The sequence below is a fragment of the Pholcus phalangioides genome, unplaced genomic scaffold (assembly GCF_987345545.1).
Source record: "Pholcus phalangioides strain wild (caught in Gottingen) unplaced genomic scaffold, Ppha-v1.0 ptg000042l_1, whole genome shotgun sequence".
NCBI classification, from domain to species: Eukaryota; Metazoa; Arthropoda; class Arachnida; order Araneae; family Pholcidae; genus Pholcus; species Pholcus phalangioides.
The window spans coordinates 13,545,164-13,559,271 of NW_028301628.1; the positions used below are offsets into that span (position 1 = coordinate 13,545,164).

General features: G+C 34.7%; 1 protein-coding gene across 2 annotated transcripts in view; it reads left to right on the forward strand.

The window, feature by feature from the left end:
• Positions 1 to 7,584, forward strand: part of LOC149064502 (gamma-tubulin complex component 5-like) — a 76,712-nt gene extending 69,128 nt beyond the window's left edge. Inside the window, exons 19-22 of one of the 2 annotated variants that reach the window (XM_089255000.1) lie at positions 55 to 215; positions 6,466 to 6,680; positions 7,243 to 7,343; positions 7,455 to 7,584. In XM_089255000.1, coding sequence (XP_089111126.1) covers positions 55 to 215; positions 6,466 to 6,680; positions 7,243 to 7,343; positions 7,455 to 7,519 — 542 coding nt within the window. In that variant the 3' untranslated portion in view covers positions 7,520 to 7,584. Of the gene's footprint in view, positions 1 to 54; positions 216 to 6,465; positions 6,681 to 7,242; positions 7,344 to 7,454 lie in introns of those variants that run through there. The other variant, XM_089255001.1, reaches the window with a different exon arrangement.
• The last annotated feature ends 6,524 nt before the right edge of the window (positions 7,585 to 14,108 follow it).

Below are 14,108 nucleotides of genomic sequence, written 5' to 3' on the forward strand. Positions count from 1 at the left end.
CATACAGCTCCGTCCACATCATATTAACATCATTTTTATTATGTGTTCTTACAGCTTTAAAGCATCAATCATCATCTGAAAATGATAACCAACCATTGTTCAAGAGGCACTCAAGATTGAAAATTCCCCACGCACAAGTCGTTCATAGCATGTACATAATGAGAATGAAATTATTGCATTTCGTTAATGGCTTCCATAGTTACATAATGACTAGAGTAAGGAATTTTTTCCATTTTTCTACCAATGTTGTTGTTTTTTTCGATACAATTTCGTTTTCCTTCCTGCATTTTTATTTTTGTGCAAATGTAATTAAAAATTGTTAAAAAAATACTGCCAAAACAATTCATGCAAACTGCAACTTAATTTTTTTTCCTTTTCTTCCCTTGCCATTAAACACAAATTAACACATTTCATTACTATTATTGTCATAGTATGAGTAGAATATGTTTCAGCTTAATCAACAGACATCCATTTAACTCTTTTACAGCTGGTTTTTTTTCCTCATCCAAGTTTTTACTTTTTCTTTTTTTCTCTCTTTCTCTTCTTAGTCTTTTTCTCCTCATCCTTGTATGGGACTGAGACTTGTTTTTCAGATTTCTGCCTCTGAGAGCATCTTTCATTTTCTTCCTCACTCTTCACAAATCCAGAACAAACCTCTCTACCTGGGTCATCTTCTGCTATCTTTGACATGAATGAGTTAAAGCTGGGATGTACCTTTTTAGTCTGAAAGACATATGTGAGATAGCTACTGCTTGTGTGCTACAAACAGATGTACCCATCATGTTGTGTAGATTAATATATTTTGGTGTACATCTTTTTAAGGCTGGATAAAACTTCTTTGGTTAGAGCAGGGGGTCTTTAGTGCATGACTCACGTGCAATGGCATAGCAAGGTGTGGTGGAACTCGGTGCAAAGTTTTAACTTGTCACCCCCATGTCTACCAAAATGTGAAATTTATTGAGGAAGCAATTTTTTTAAGTAAAGAGGACATAATGTTAATTATTTTGTAAACAATTTTTTATGAATGAAGAAAAATAAGTAAAATGCCTTCTTATTAATAAACCAGTTTAATGTAAGAAATCTTTTTCATAGTTATGGTACTTAGTGCATAACTGTATTACTATTATAATACAATTTAATGAAAACTCAATTGCTTACAAGTTTCGTTCTCTAGGCTCTAATCCAACAAACTGTAATTTAATGTTATACTTAGAATCTCTTCTTTCTATATAGCTTCTGGTTCTGCAAATTTTGAAATTGTGTCATCAAAATCGATACCTTTAGCTACACTATTTTCAATTGACAAAATGGCCAAGCTAGAGAGTCGTGCTTGGTTCATAGTGGATCTGAGCTAATTCTAACTTAATTTGAGTTTCGAAAAACTCCTCTCACATGATGCAACAGAAACACAAAGTTAAGAAAAATCTTAATGCTAAAGTGAGATTGAGAACAGAGTCGAAAAGTTCATGTTCAACCACAAACTCTGAGATTCTAAGGAAGTTCAACCAAGAGACTTTTTTTTTGGAACTTTGGCAGCTTTTAGAAATCTTAGGTGTGGAATTTCTGTGAGGATACCATGTGCAGAAAGCTCATTGTAATTTTCAACCAAACTTTGTGCAAACTTAGGAAATTCAGTTTCCAAGGTTTCGATCAGATTGCTAGGATCTAAGACTGCAAACTGATCTCATATACATTGCATACCTTTGCAATGTGTATCAATTTCTTGTTGAAACCAGTCGATGAACTCTAACATTGACCATTTCAGTTCTTGGTCCAAAGTCAGTGGCTCGTCTGCACCCTTATCTCCGGGCATAATTTTTTTCCTGGCAGTTCTTTTTACTACAGGAATGCCCATTTCTTCACATGTGTCATTCGCAAATTACAGTGCTTCTCCTCAACAAAGTAATTTCTTTTGTCTTTTAAAAAGATCTTTAGACTTCTCATTTGATAACAGACTTCTCGAAGCTCATTCCAAGAATCTGTAAATACTTTTGAACGTGGTTGACTCTTTCTAAGACATTATTCCATAACCGCAAAATCCAGAAATCACACATTGCAGGCAACCGAGTTTGAGCAGTTCTTTTGGTTTCGATCGTTTCCGAAACATCACACAGTTCCACAATGGCATCAACAATCTTCTTAAAGCATTTAAATACAGGATTAACAGCTTCGTAGTGAGCACTCCATCTTGTTTCTGAATGTCACTTAACTGTAACTTCAACATTTGTCAGAAGGATCGTCCATCTGTACGTAGAAGCTGAGAAATACATGTACAAACTTTCTAAGGTCCCAAAAAAAGTCACATATAATGAAATTGTTGCAAAAGAGTGTACTCCACAGAGATTTAGAGAGTGGTTTGTACAGGGTATAAACAACAAAGTTCACAAATGGTTAAGCTAAAAAGTTCAAGGATTAAGTTTACAAATCAGGTCTATCACCATCTATGGACGATTTACTACCTAGTGAGCTGTGCCGGAAGTGTAACCGTGTGTGTGTGCCTAACAGTCGAGTGTGTATGTAGTGTTGTTTGATTTTTCAGTGCTGCCATCTATATTTCAGAAATGAGTAGTGATGTGTTATGATTGAATTACATTTGTACTGTTTGTAGGTCTGGTCTGTGGCGAGACTTTTTAAAGGAGAGATCGGCTCGCATTTGCGCCTTGAAGTTGGGAACCACAGAAAACCAACTTCAGCCAACCACCACTGTGGTGACGGTGGGGTTCGAACCCAGGACCTCGCGACTTGAGTCCATCACTATGACCACCACAGCGGCTATTACAGAAGCATTGTCATATCCTTGTCTTCGCACATTGTTATATCTTGTTCAGTAACCTTTAAAATACCTTCCGTTATGTCAATGGCTTTCTTCCCATTTAGCTGATAAAAACCTAGAAATGACTCCTTTATTTCAACTTTTTTGTTCTCTATCTGATATAACAAATGACTTCACTCATTTGATCTATGTGCGAGATGTTGGGCGTACTGTCAAAGATGGTACTAAAATACTTTGTATTTTTAATATCAGTCAAAATCTACAATTCCACCCAGAAGTGAGATAACCTTATTTTGTGTGGTGAGGGACAAATAGCTTATTAATATCTTACCCGACGGTGACTGAGTTGACTGTTCTAGCTTGATTAAGTGCGCTCTTAGTACAGGGTCATATTTTGATAGAAGTTCAATCAGCTGTAGAAAATTCCCTTTGTCCTCCGCCAACGTATGCACTCTGTGGCCACGGAATGGAAGATTTTGTTAGCCAAAAACATAGTGACGTCTAGGAGTCTTTTTAAAGATCTCTCCATTTCCTTTTTTTTTTGTTTCAGCAGCTGTCTGGCTAACTTGATCAATTGTTCTATTGGCAATCAGAGTTGTACTAAAAGTTTTCCATTTTTCAAAACAAGCTTCATGTTCTGGAGTTTCATGGTTGTGAACTTTCGTACTAAGTTTCCACCAAGCTTGAAAACCAGTTACAAATTTAGATGTATTACTCAAACTTGCATCTGTACCAAAGAGCCTGCAACAAAAACAGTACACGCTTTGGTTTTTAGTTGAGTATGCCATCCAGGTTTTCAGAATTTTCTCACCATTTGGCTGACTGATAATCAGATGTCAATTAGCACCCTTTGTCTTATCCCCTTGTCTCTTAACTGAAACAAATGGTTCATCTTTTTTTGAAATGCTTCACTTCCTCTTTTAATTAAGTCAACTCTTAGATTATCTGGAACAGGGGAAAGGCCAATCAGAGACATGGAGGAAAGAATAGCGGGCGATGTGGCCAGCGCATCCGTTGAGAAAGCAGGGGGGAGTCAGGGTTGCCTAATGAAGCCAGTGATCGCTCTATTAAAGAAACCAAGTAAGCACAAACAAACCATGGCTTCCCATGCTTTCCTATGAGAAACATCCCTGTTTTTAAATAACGTTAAAAAAATTTTCTGTTCACTTCAGAAATTTTTTTTCTCGAATTCTGTCGGTATATTTATACAATTGAACAAGAGCTTTTATAATTTAAGTTGAAATTTGTTTTCAAATATTAACTTCAACAACATGGAACCTTTTGTAAAATTCACCCTTATCTTGTGCCGCAAAATTTCTTAACATTTTAATAATACTTCTAGTCCAGGTAGAATAAAAACTTGAACACAGACAATTTTAAATTTAAAATTCAATTAGAAAATGTGGTTTTTTTTTTTACTTTTGTAAGATTTTCATACATTTGCCTATTTGAAAGCAAAATAAGTATAAAATGAAGAGAAAAAACCCAGCCTAAGTGATTGTTTTCTTAAATACTATAGCCCAGAAGGTGACAAATGGGTGTTTATGTGAGAAATGACATTGGAACAAGAGATGGCAGTAAAACTTGATGTTTTAAATCAGGTGTTTACTACATTTTCAGAGTGCCTTTGAAAATATACAGAACTAAAAATTTGTATTGGAGAAATAGTTCTTCACATAGAAATGTCTCTGTTAAAAAAATCAACTTTTTCCCTGTAGGGGGGAAGAACATATACCCAATATATGCATATATTTCACATTAACTTCTATTGCATTTTTTTTTAAGGCCCCCCACCCCCCTATAGGAATGTTTTCTTGAAATTGTAATGAGGATTTCGTGTGCCTAATGCAGCCTGAACCATGACTTTCACCACAACCCCATCCTTGTTTTAAGGAATCACCCACGAAAAAGTTAATTGAAACAATTCTGGAGTGAATAAATTTACACAAGAGATTTTGGAAATATAAAATGTTCATTTCCTTATTGCAATACAGTAGAATCCCGTTATAACGAACTCCAAGAGACTGGAGAAATCACTTCGTTATAACGAAATTTCGTTACAAAGGAATTCCAGTTTTTTGCATTGTTCCTATATAAACTTATCCAGGGTGTATTAGAAAAGTTCGTTAAAACAAGATTTGACTGTAATTGCATTTTTGTATATGCTGCATCATCTTTCTCATCAGCAGCTTCTTTTCTTCTCCATCGTTTCATTATTGTATCACATGATTGAGCTCTTGAGACGTAAAATAAAATAGCAAAATATTGAAAAATTCTGATCACTTTCAAAATAAATTGTTTTTTTGTAATGATACTACTGAAACAGATACCTAAATATTTTTTTTCATTCTATTAATGGGAGTGCCTTGGGAAGTTGTCATGCAAATTTTCGAGCCGTGGAAATTATCTTGAAAATTTTTAAGGCAAATTTTTCAAAAACTTGATGGATACATCTAAGTGAATATATTATATGATGGTCAGTAAAGAATAATGACCTCATAAAAACTGTGATGAGAAGCTTTTTTTTGGATGTATATTTTAGAAAAGGTACACTGGGGTAGATCTCAATCACTCTCTTACACTATGTAGAAAAAGTCAAGACTTCTTGAAAATGTGACGTTTAAAAAATCATGGTTTTTAATAGGGCTAATGATTTAGCTTCTATTTTAGTTTCTAATGTAAAATAGGGCTACAACATTCGCATGATGCAAGAAACAAAATATATGGTGCAAAAAAATAACTAAGGCCCTGTAGGAGGTCTGTTGACAAATTTATGAGGTCTTCAGAAGATTGTTATGAGATCCCCTTCAAAATGCTGATGTCCTCCAGCTTCACACAATTTCCTCTGGAATCTTCATGCAATTCACAGTGAATAAACAATTTTTTTATATGCTGTCTTAAATTGCCTAACTGTTGAATTATTGTTGCAGCCCCAAAGAACAGTTCCAAATGGTCTTGGCTCAATTTGTAGATTAGAAGATAGAACAAGAATTTTTTTTTTGGCACCACCAAATTTCTGTACATATGCAAAACACTCCTCATGCAAATTCTCAACCCCAGAAAGCCCACTTTTCTGTTTGACTTTATCTTATATCAAAATTGACTTTATCTTATATCAAAAGTGTCTTCAACTCAGGTCCCCATTGGCACCACCTATTATAATTCCACTAAATTGCATGAGTTGGTGACCCGCTAGTTTCATGGGAAGTTTCAATTTGGCTTGCAGTGTCTGAAAGGTTGAAGATTTTCTGGTTTAGGGGCTCTTCATCTCTAATCCAAAGTATTTATTATCTGTACCAGGACCATAACTAGGAGTTGGCTGAGAGTTATTTGAGGTCTACCTCTCTTCTCTGTGGAGCAACTTTTTTTAATGTGATTGGCTCACATATTTGCATCTCAAAGTTGGAAGACCATTGAAAACTGGGGACTTTACTGTACACCAAGTGTTATTTGTATTGATTTGATTCAATTAATTATAATTTTTTTTGTGCATTTTTCCACTTCTCATAACAGAGGATAAATGTGATTTTCTTTTAAATTCAACTTTATATGGAATACTGTTCATTTTCAGTCTTATGAATTAGTCAATTTTGTTCTAAGCACCACATTTGTTTGTTTTTTTTCTTATGTGTTCATTCGTTTTCCACTTATGTAAAACACCATGAAGTTCACTGGTCATTTTTCCATTTCAGATTCTCCATAGTTCAGGTTTAGAATTAGAGGAAAAGCTGGACACTGCAACAAGTGTTGATGATCTGTTGAAAAGCCATCGCCAGTATATTGTTAGCCTATTTGAAAGATGTCTCCTAGATTCCAAATTACCTTATCTCAGGGAACAAATTCAGAGGATTCTGAATCTCACATTAAAATTCCAAGCTATTTGGAGAGGTGGTATCGATAGTTTATGGTAATGGCATAATTTATTTCACTTTGAATTTCCTTTCAAGCATCAATTTAATATGCTTAAGATTCGAGAAACTCAATGAAGTCAAAATAAGCTTGGTGCATCACAAAAATAATCCCCACTTTTTTTTTTAAATTAATACATTCATCCCCCCCCCCCCATTCCCTTCTATCTAAAAAAGACGATTTAATCCATTTTTAGGGATATCAGTTTGTCACTAAGCTAGGCATAAACCAGTTTGTTGTTTAACACGTCACTTTGCTGCTCCTAATTTGGAAATTAATTTATAAAAAATAACTGATTACCCAGAACTCAGTTAATCAGTGGCCCTACTGTATAAAGCAAGCGTTTTCGCAGAAAAATGTGTTCGAGGTGCATGTAGAAGTAGAATAAAGCAAGGTATTTTGAATAAATTTTCAAACAGTAAATGATGTTCGAGCACTAAGGAAACGTGATATTGAAATAAAAAATATTTCAGATTAGCCAAACATAAATTTAGAGCGCATAAAACACAAATTTGACTTTACATATTTTATCTATATGTAGTTTTTAATATCCATTAAAGGTTACAAGATCTGAAAGAGATTGAAGACGACTTCAGTGCTAGCATTAATTTCCTCACATCTTATCTAAAGAAAACGTGGAAAGCTGGTGAAAGTCTTCACTGTAAGTTTTGTCTGATATAAAATGTATAAGTTATTTGTTTGGATAAATTTTTTCACAGTGAGCTTTTAAGTAATGAAATATACATCCATATTTTCTTTTACTACTTTTCAGTGGAAGCTTTGGCAAGTTCAATTCTCACGGACACTCATACGATTCATTTGTTTTCACAATGCTAAAATAATCAAAAAGGCTTGATTTTGTAAATAGTGTGCAAAATAAAAAATTGTTTATTGCCACTAGATTGAACTTTTCATATAAAATCATTTTTATATTATAATTAGTTTCCCAAATGAAGCCACATTGTCAGATCATATTTAATATAAATATTGTAGAGTAGGTGGTCTTCAACGTTTTGAGGGCCACATAAAGTATTTGTCGCATTCCGCGGGCCACTCATTAACATTTTTCCCTCAGATACGGTGATCAAAGAACGATTACAAACTAAATATATTTCAAAATATTTTAAAAAATTGTAACATTCAATTCAATTAATTTTAACAGATATTAATTTTGAATGATTTAAAAAAACATTTCAAATTATAGTGTCAAACAATACCTTTTTTGCTATGTTAATACATTTCTGTTACTTGAAAATGCTTTTGAAAGTTGGTAAATCTAAATTTTTCTCAGAGATTTTTTGTCTCCAATCAATCTCAGTGCATCCCCCCCCCCCTACCAAAAAGGTTAATCCTACGTGCGCTCAGATACGACAAATTAAAATGTGGCGCGTACTACGTATTTTATTCCATTGTGTAGCATTTTCGTTTTAAAAAATTAAACTGAATTGGGGTAAGAACAATTATTTTAGGTATTTTTTATATTTTAAGAAACAGAATGGAAATGGATGATTTTTGTTTATACATGTATATGTTGAATTAATTACGTATCAAATAAAAAAGTCTTGGTTACTTACATTACGAATGCGAGTGGATGTAATTCCTAAATTAATGTGAAACTTGACATTGTTTTTGCTTGACTAAAGCTTCAATGTTAGGTAAAATTTGTGTTGTTGCTATTTGTAAAGTATCCTCCAGGTGCCGATCAGTCAGACGTGTTCTAGTTTTTGATTTTGTATTCTTCATTCGACTAAACAACTGTTCACATATGTAAGTGCTGCCAAATATAGAAGACATGAACAATAGGGTGGAACGAAAAAGGGTGTTTTTTCACTTTTTTTTGGAAATTGATGGTGCCTTATTATTCAAAAGATGCCGTTCTAGGTTTTAAGAAGTTATACCAAAATCTATGAAAATATTTTGATGTCTTGAGGTTCCTCACAGACCCTAAAGGTAGAGCAAAAAGACTTTTCTAAGTATAAATTATAAAAATATTTTCAAACATAAACAAAGTTGATTTTTAAAAAGTATTTTTTAAAAAAAGAAAAACATTTAATTTAAAAGTTATTCAGTACATGAGGCAAAACTCTGAATATATATATATACCCAGAGAAATATATATATACTCACAAGTTAAAAAAGAGTTCCATTTTATATCAGTTATAACTGACAAGCATATTTGCTTATTTGCAGCTGTCATGGCAGTTGAAAGGAGAATTTTTCATGCACTCCGAATATAGTGATTGGTAGAGGGAGATGAAAATAAACATTTTTTTTTTTTTTTTTTTTTTTTTGTGGATGGGGACAAAACTATATAACCATGTTCCAAATTTAAAAAACCGTAGTTTGATGATATAGGTATCAGAAGAATGCCTCTATTGCTTCCTCTGTTATCACACTGTTATTACATTTCACGTTTTTGCAAAATAGTTTGCTTTTTTTTTCAAATGATAGAAGAGTGCTCCTTGATTTTATTCTGGCTTCAATGAAGCCTCACGACTCTCAGTTGTTGATACAGCAAGAGATGCTTCAATTACGAGTCGTATGCACCATTCAACTGCTTGTGCATGACACGGAAAATTCGGTATAGATGGAAAAGCAGGTTCAGATCATTTTTGTGGGTCCATTTCCTGATTTTTTATAATAGGTGGTTCAGTCACTCGCACTTGATCCCATGAAATTAATTCCAAATACCGCTTAGCAAAAAAGTTTATTTTCGGAACATGGAATGTACGAATTTCTGCTTTTTATAATCCTTCATTTCTAATTTTCATATTGAAATTATTGGTCTATTGTCATATTTGGCTTCTCTTTCATCAATAACCCAACATCTTCCAGCGCAGTATTCGCAATAATTGCAGCTGATCAATCTCAGACATACCAGTTCTATCACAAGCAAGAGGAAAGTTTGGTAATTTAGTTCTCATCTGAGAGGATGATGGTAGAACTTCAAAAGCAAATGAAGTACTTGCTTTGGCACCAATTGATGGACCAGCTTCAGTACTGGTAGATGGAAATGCTAACTTCAACGGTAAACTGTGTTTTGGCTCATATAGATCACTTCCCTCAGAATCGTTGGATATAGATGAGTTTTCAGTGGTTGATGAACTAGTTTCCGCTGTTTTTTTTTTTGTTTTTTTTTTTTAATTTTTTAAACACATATTCCCAAGAGATCTTTACAATCTGTCCAGAGAATAATCATCTTCTTCTTCAGATGACTTCAAACGTGATACCATTTTCATTTTCCTTTGTTCATTGTTTTTCAATTTCTTCATTGTTAGGACATCTACTTTACCAATGGCCATCTTGCATGTACTTCTTTGATCTTGCAAGAAATCTCGCTCTAAATTTGGGATCTTTCTCAACTTGTTACACTTAAAATCTTCAAAATCACATTTGCATGCTGCAATTTTAAACAATTTCTGTGCTTCGCACTAAAAGGATTTCATGTTCAACTTGAGCATTCTCAAACTCAAGTTTGAGAATCTTTCCTTGTTTTCATATTTTTCTGAAGATTCTTGTATTTACAGTAAAAGTCTTTTGCAAATCCGTTGGTGAGAAACCGTAGGAATTGCAGCAGTTTTCCAAATATTTCCTGTCTTTGGCACGATAATTTCAAGAATGTCTGCAATAGCTGGATCTTTTCTTGATTGTTGTGCGTTTATACTGCGTTGAGTCAGCAAATAACAAAGATCAACATCGCCATGGGTGGACGAGACCCGAGAATCCTACTCTTTAGGATTTCCTAAAATGTCACAACAATAAAAGCTTCTGGTCATCATTTTGACTGCTATACACTCTCTCAGGGATAAGATTGCAGATGAATACTGAAAACAAGGGGAAAACATCGAAGTCACTGAATGAATCACGTTCAGGGGAATAGGAAAGCCTCCTCCGCGGCCTCATGTTACAGAATTCTACATGTGCGTAAAACTTCAGGGGCAATGAGGAACCTCAAGAAGTTTGAATTTTGGGGGGAAAAATTAGGAATGGCATTTCTTCATATAAAGGCATATTTTAAATTCTATTTTTAAAAAAAATTCTCGTTCCACCCTAATGAACAATGCATGTTTGCGTATACCTGGATACCTTTCTTTGGACACATACTTAAAATAAAAACCAATTAATGAAGGAATTTCAAAAAACTTGCATTTGGCACTGCAGAGTCACATTGCAAATCTACAAATTCTAATTGTAGCTCTGGTAGAACAGTTTTGATATCGACCAAGAATGGTGAGGAAAACATTTTCATAGAAATTTTGTTCTCGCAGAAGTCTGAAAATCTGCTTCTGAATTTCATTCTCAGATTTGAAATGCACTGTACATAATCGTCCAGTTTCCAAGTTGTAGATGTATTTACCAACTCCAACAATTTAGGAAAATATATGCAATTTTTCTTTTGCAATTGACGTTCCCAAAGGACTAATTTAGTTTCGAGCGCTTTCACATAGTCATAAAGATTATGGACAAGTAGATCTTTTCCCAATAAGTGATAGTTTAGATCATCGTCTCCCAAACTTTTTGTTCCATCGCCCCCTTCATCAGAAATTTTTTCCTCTCATCGCCCCCCAACTCAAGTAAACCCATAGGATCCAATGTTAAATCAGTAGGTTCTATCGCCCCCTTGGACCATTCCATCGCCCACCGGGGGGCGACATTGCCCACTTTGAGAAACACTGGTTTAGATCATTCAAATGACCAGTGATATCGACAAGAAATGTGAAATCTCTCACCCACTTTTTATCGTGAAATTCTCCAATAAGTTTTCCTTTGGATTTCATGAATTCATCAACTTCCTCCTTCAAGGAAAACAGGCGCTGAAGCATCTTTCCCTGGCTCAACAAGCGTACTTCTGTATAATAAATAACATCGCCATACTCAGCTTCCAAATCCTGTAAGAATTTTTGAAACTGTCTATGGTTAAGTCCTTTGGATCGAATGAAGTTAACCGCTTTCATTACAACAGACATTACATGTTCAAAGTTGGAGAAAATTTTTTTGCACAAGTTTCCCTGGTGTATGATGCAGTGGAAAGCCATCATCTTCATATTCCCACATTTATCGGCATCTGATTTTATCAATGTGATTACCCCTGTCTTCTGACCGGTCATAGAGGAAGCACCATCTGTAGTTATGGCAAATATGTTGCCCAAGTCCAACTCACATTTGGCCAATGTTTCTGCCAAACTTGAATATAAGTCGAAACTTCGTGTAGTATCCTTAAGTGCAATGATACTAGCTAACTCCTCAACAATTTTGAAGTTTTTGTCGAAACCACAAATAAAAAATGGCTGCTTGTGTGGTATTTGTTGCATCTGTCGATTCATCCATAGCTACTGAGTAAAACAAAAATTCCTCACATTTGGATTCGAAAGTCTTGAATACATCTGCTGACAGATCCTCCACGCATCTTGCTACTGTCACACCACATAAACTAATGTTCGAAACAGCTTGAGCCTGTGATGGGCAAAGTACATCAACTGCAGACTGAAGACATTCTTTAACAAATTCTCCATCAACGAAGGGCTTCCCACGTTTCTCAATTTTTTCGGCTATTATATAACTAACACGAACAGAATTTTCAGACTGTTCATTTCTTCCAAAGAATAATGACTGTTGACAGTTCAGCTTCAATTTCGGTTCATTGACTTTTTCACTTAGAAAATGTCCCTCCAATTCAGAATACTTCACATTATGCTTGGTGTATCGTAATGTCTCTTAATATTATATTCTTTCATCATGGCTACGCTCTCATTGCAAATGAGACAAACTGTTTTAGCCTTGTGTTCGACGAAAAAATAAAGGGATGGCCACTTTTTCTTCAACTTTCTTATTTTTGCTAACACAGTTCGCCATCATGCACTCATTTAAAGACTAAAAGGCTTCAAAGACCAAAAACAGAAGTAAACTAACTGTACCAATATTGTACAAATCTCCTTCCAACCGATCAAGATGCATACATCCACCTGCTCCTTTCGCAACCATTCACCCGAGAAATATGATACCATAGAAATTCCGTTCATTTCTGCTTTCTCCCACTCAAGGAGAATGGGATGTACTCAAAGTTATTTATCGTGAAAAGTGTACTGTGTGGTTTCTCTTGCGTTAAAGGCCTTATTAAGAAGCTAAATACTGTACACTGATCAGCCTGTCCTTGTTATGAGTCTATATGAGGCTGAGGGACTTTTTTTTTTTTTGTCTAAATCTTCTTTTGTGCCTTATTTTTGAATGATATTACGTCAATCGATCGAAATGTTTCGGCGGGCCACGGGCTGAAGATCCCTACTGTAGAGTCTTGATAATCCGAGTCCCAAAAATTCAAGATTCTGGATAATCCAAGGTGCTGGAATTTAAGTTCCTTAACCCTAGAATACTAACTAAAAAAAAGCTGATAAAAACTGCATGTTAACTGCCTATACCTCTACGTCTCTGAGACATAGAAGTACTCTAGAGTTAAAGAACTTCGCTCTTTCTATTTTTTGCCAAGAGCATGTTTCATTTGTCCTGGGAATGCCAGTAGTTTTAGTTTGAAGACAACTTGTCGCATATCTGCATCCCTGACAAAAGGTGGTCTTGATCCCATGCCAGGGTCTTTGGTAAGATTTCAGGCCAGAATTTTTTGCAGGCTTGTCTATACTAAATTTATTTTTAAAAAAGTAAAACATATTTTTGGTATATTGATTACCCATTGCTGGAGCCTGTTATAAAGAGGACATGGGTCTTTTCAGCCCTAATCCAATGAATTAAGCCAGTGAATCAATAATTAAAATGATACGAGTAAGTATGAATATGTTGGTCCAAAGAAAACATGTTAGAACAATTTAATCAGATAAGTTCTAATTAGCCTGTTGGCCCAGGGATGGACCTTGAATTTTCACTACACAATTGTATATGATATATTTACTACAAAATAAATATAGTGAAGTTTCCGCATCCCTGAAAGTTTTTGTATTGCTTTTCAGACAGAGTTTTCAGTATAATCCAAAGTCATCTTGGTTCACCTCGAGTATCGAGAATAATTGGAGGGAGGGGGAATGCCAGCTTTTTGAATGTTCTAGTCTGGTCCATTTCCGGCATGAAAAAAAGTGAGGTTTAATAAGGATCTTAGCATACATCTAAAAAAACACTGACATCAGTTTATATTAAATGTGAAATAAATAACATAGCTGCCAAGTCTCCCGAATTTTAGCTTCATCCCTCGACCTCCCGAAAAGTTCTTAAATCTCCCAAATTTTTACGAAAAGCACAAAAAAATCCCTAATTGTCCCTAAAAATTCTCTACTGCATTTAAAAAAATCCCCGCTTATGAAAACAATCTCTAAGGAATTTTTTGTGGGGCAAGAAGCCTCTTTTTTTTTTTTCTCCTTTCGAAATGACATCAAACGTTGTAAATAGGGAAATTCCCCATTTTACAAACCCTCTCTGATTG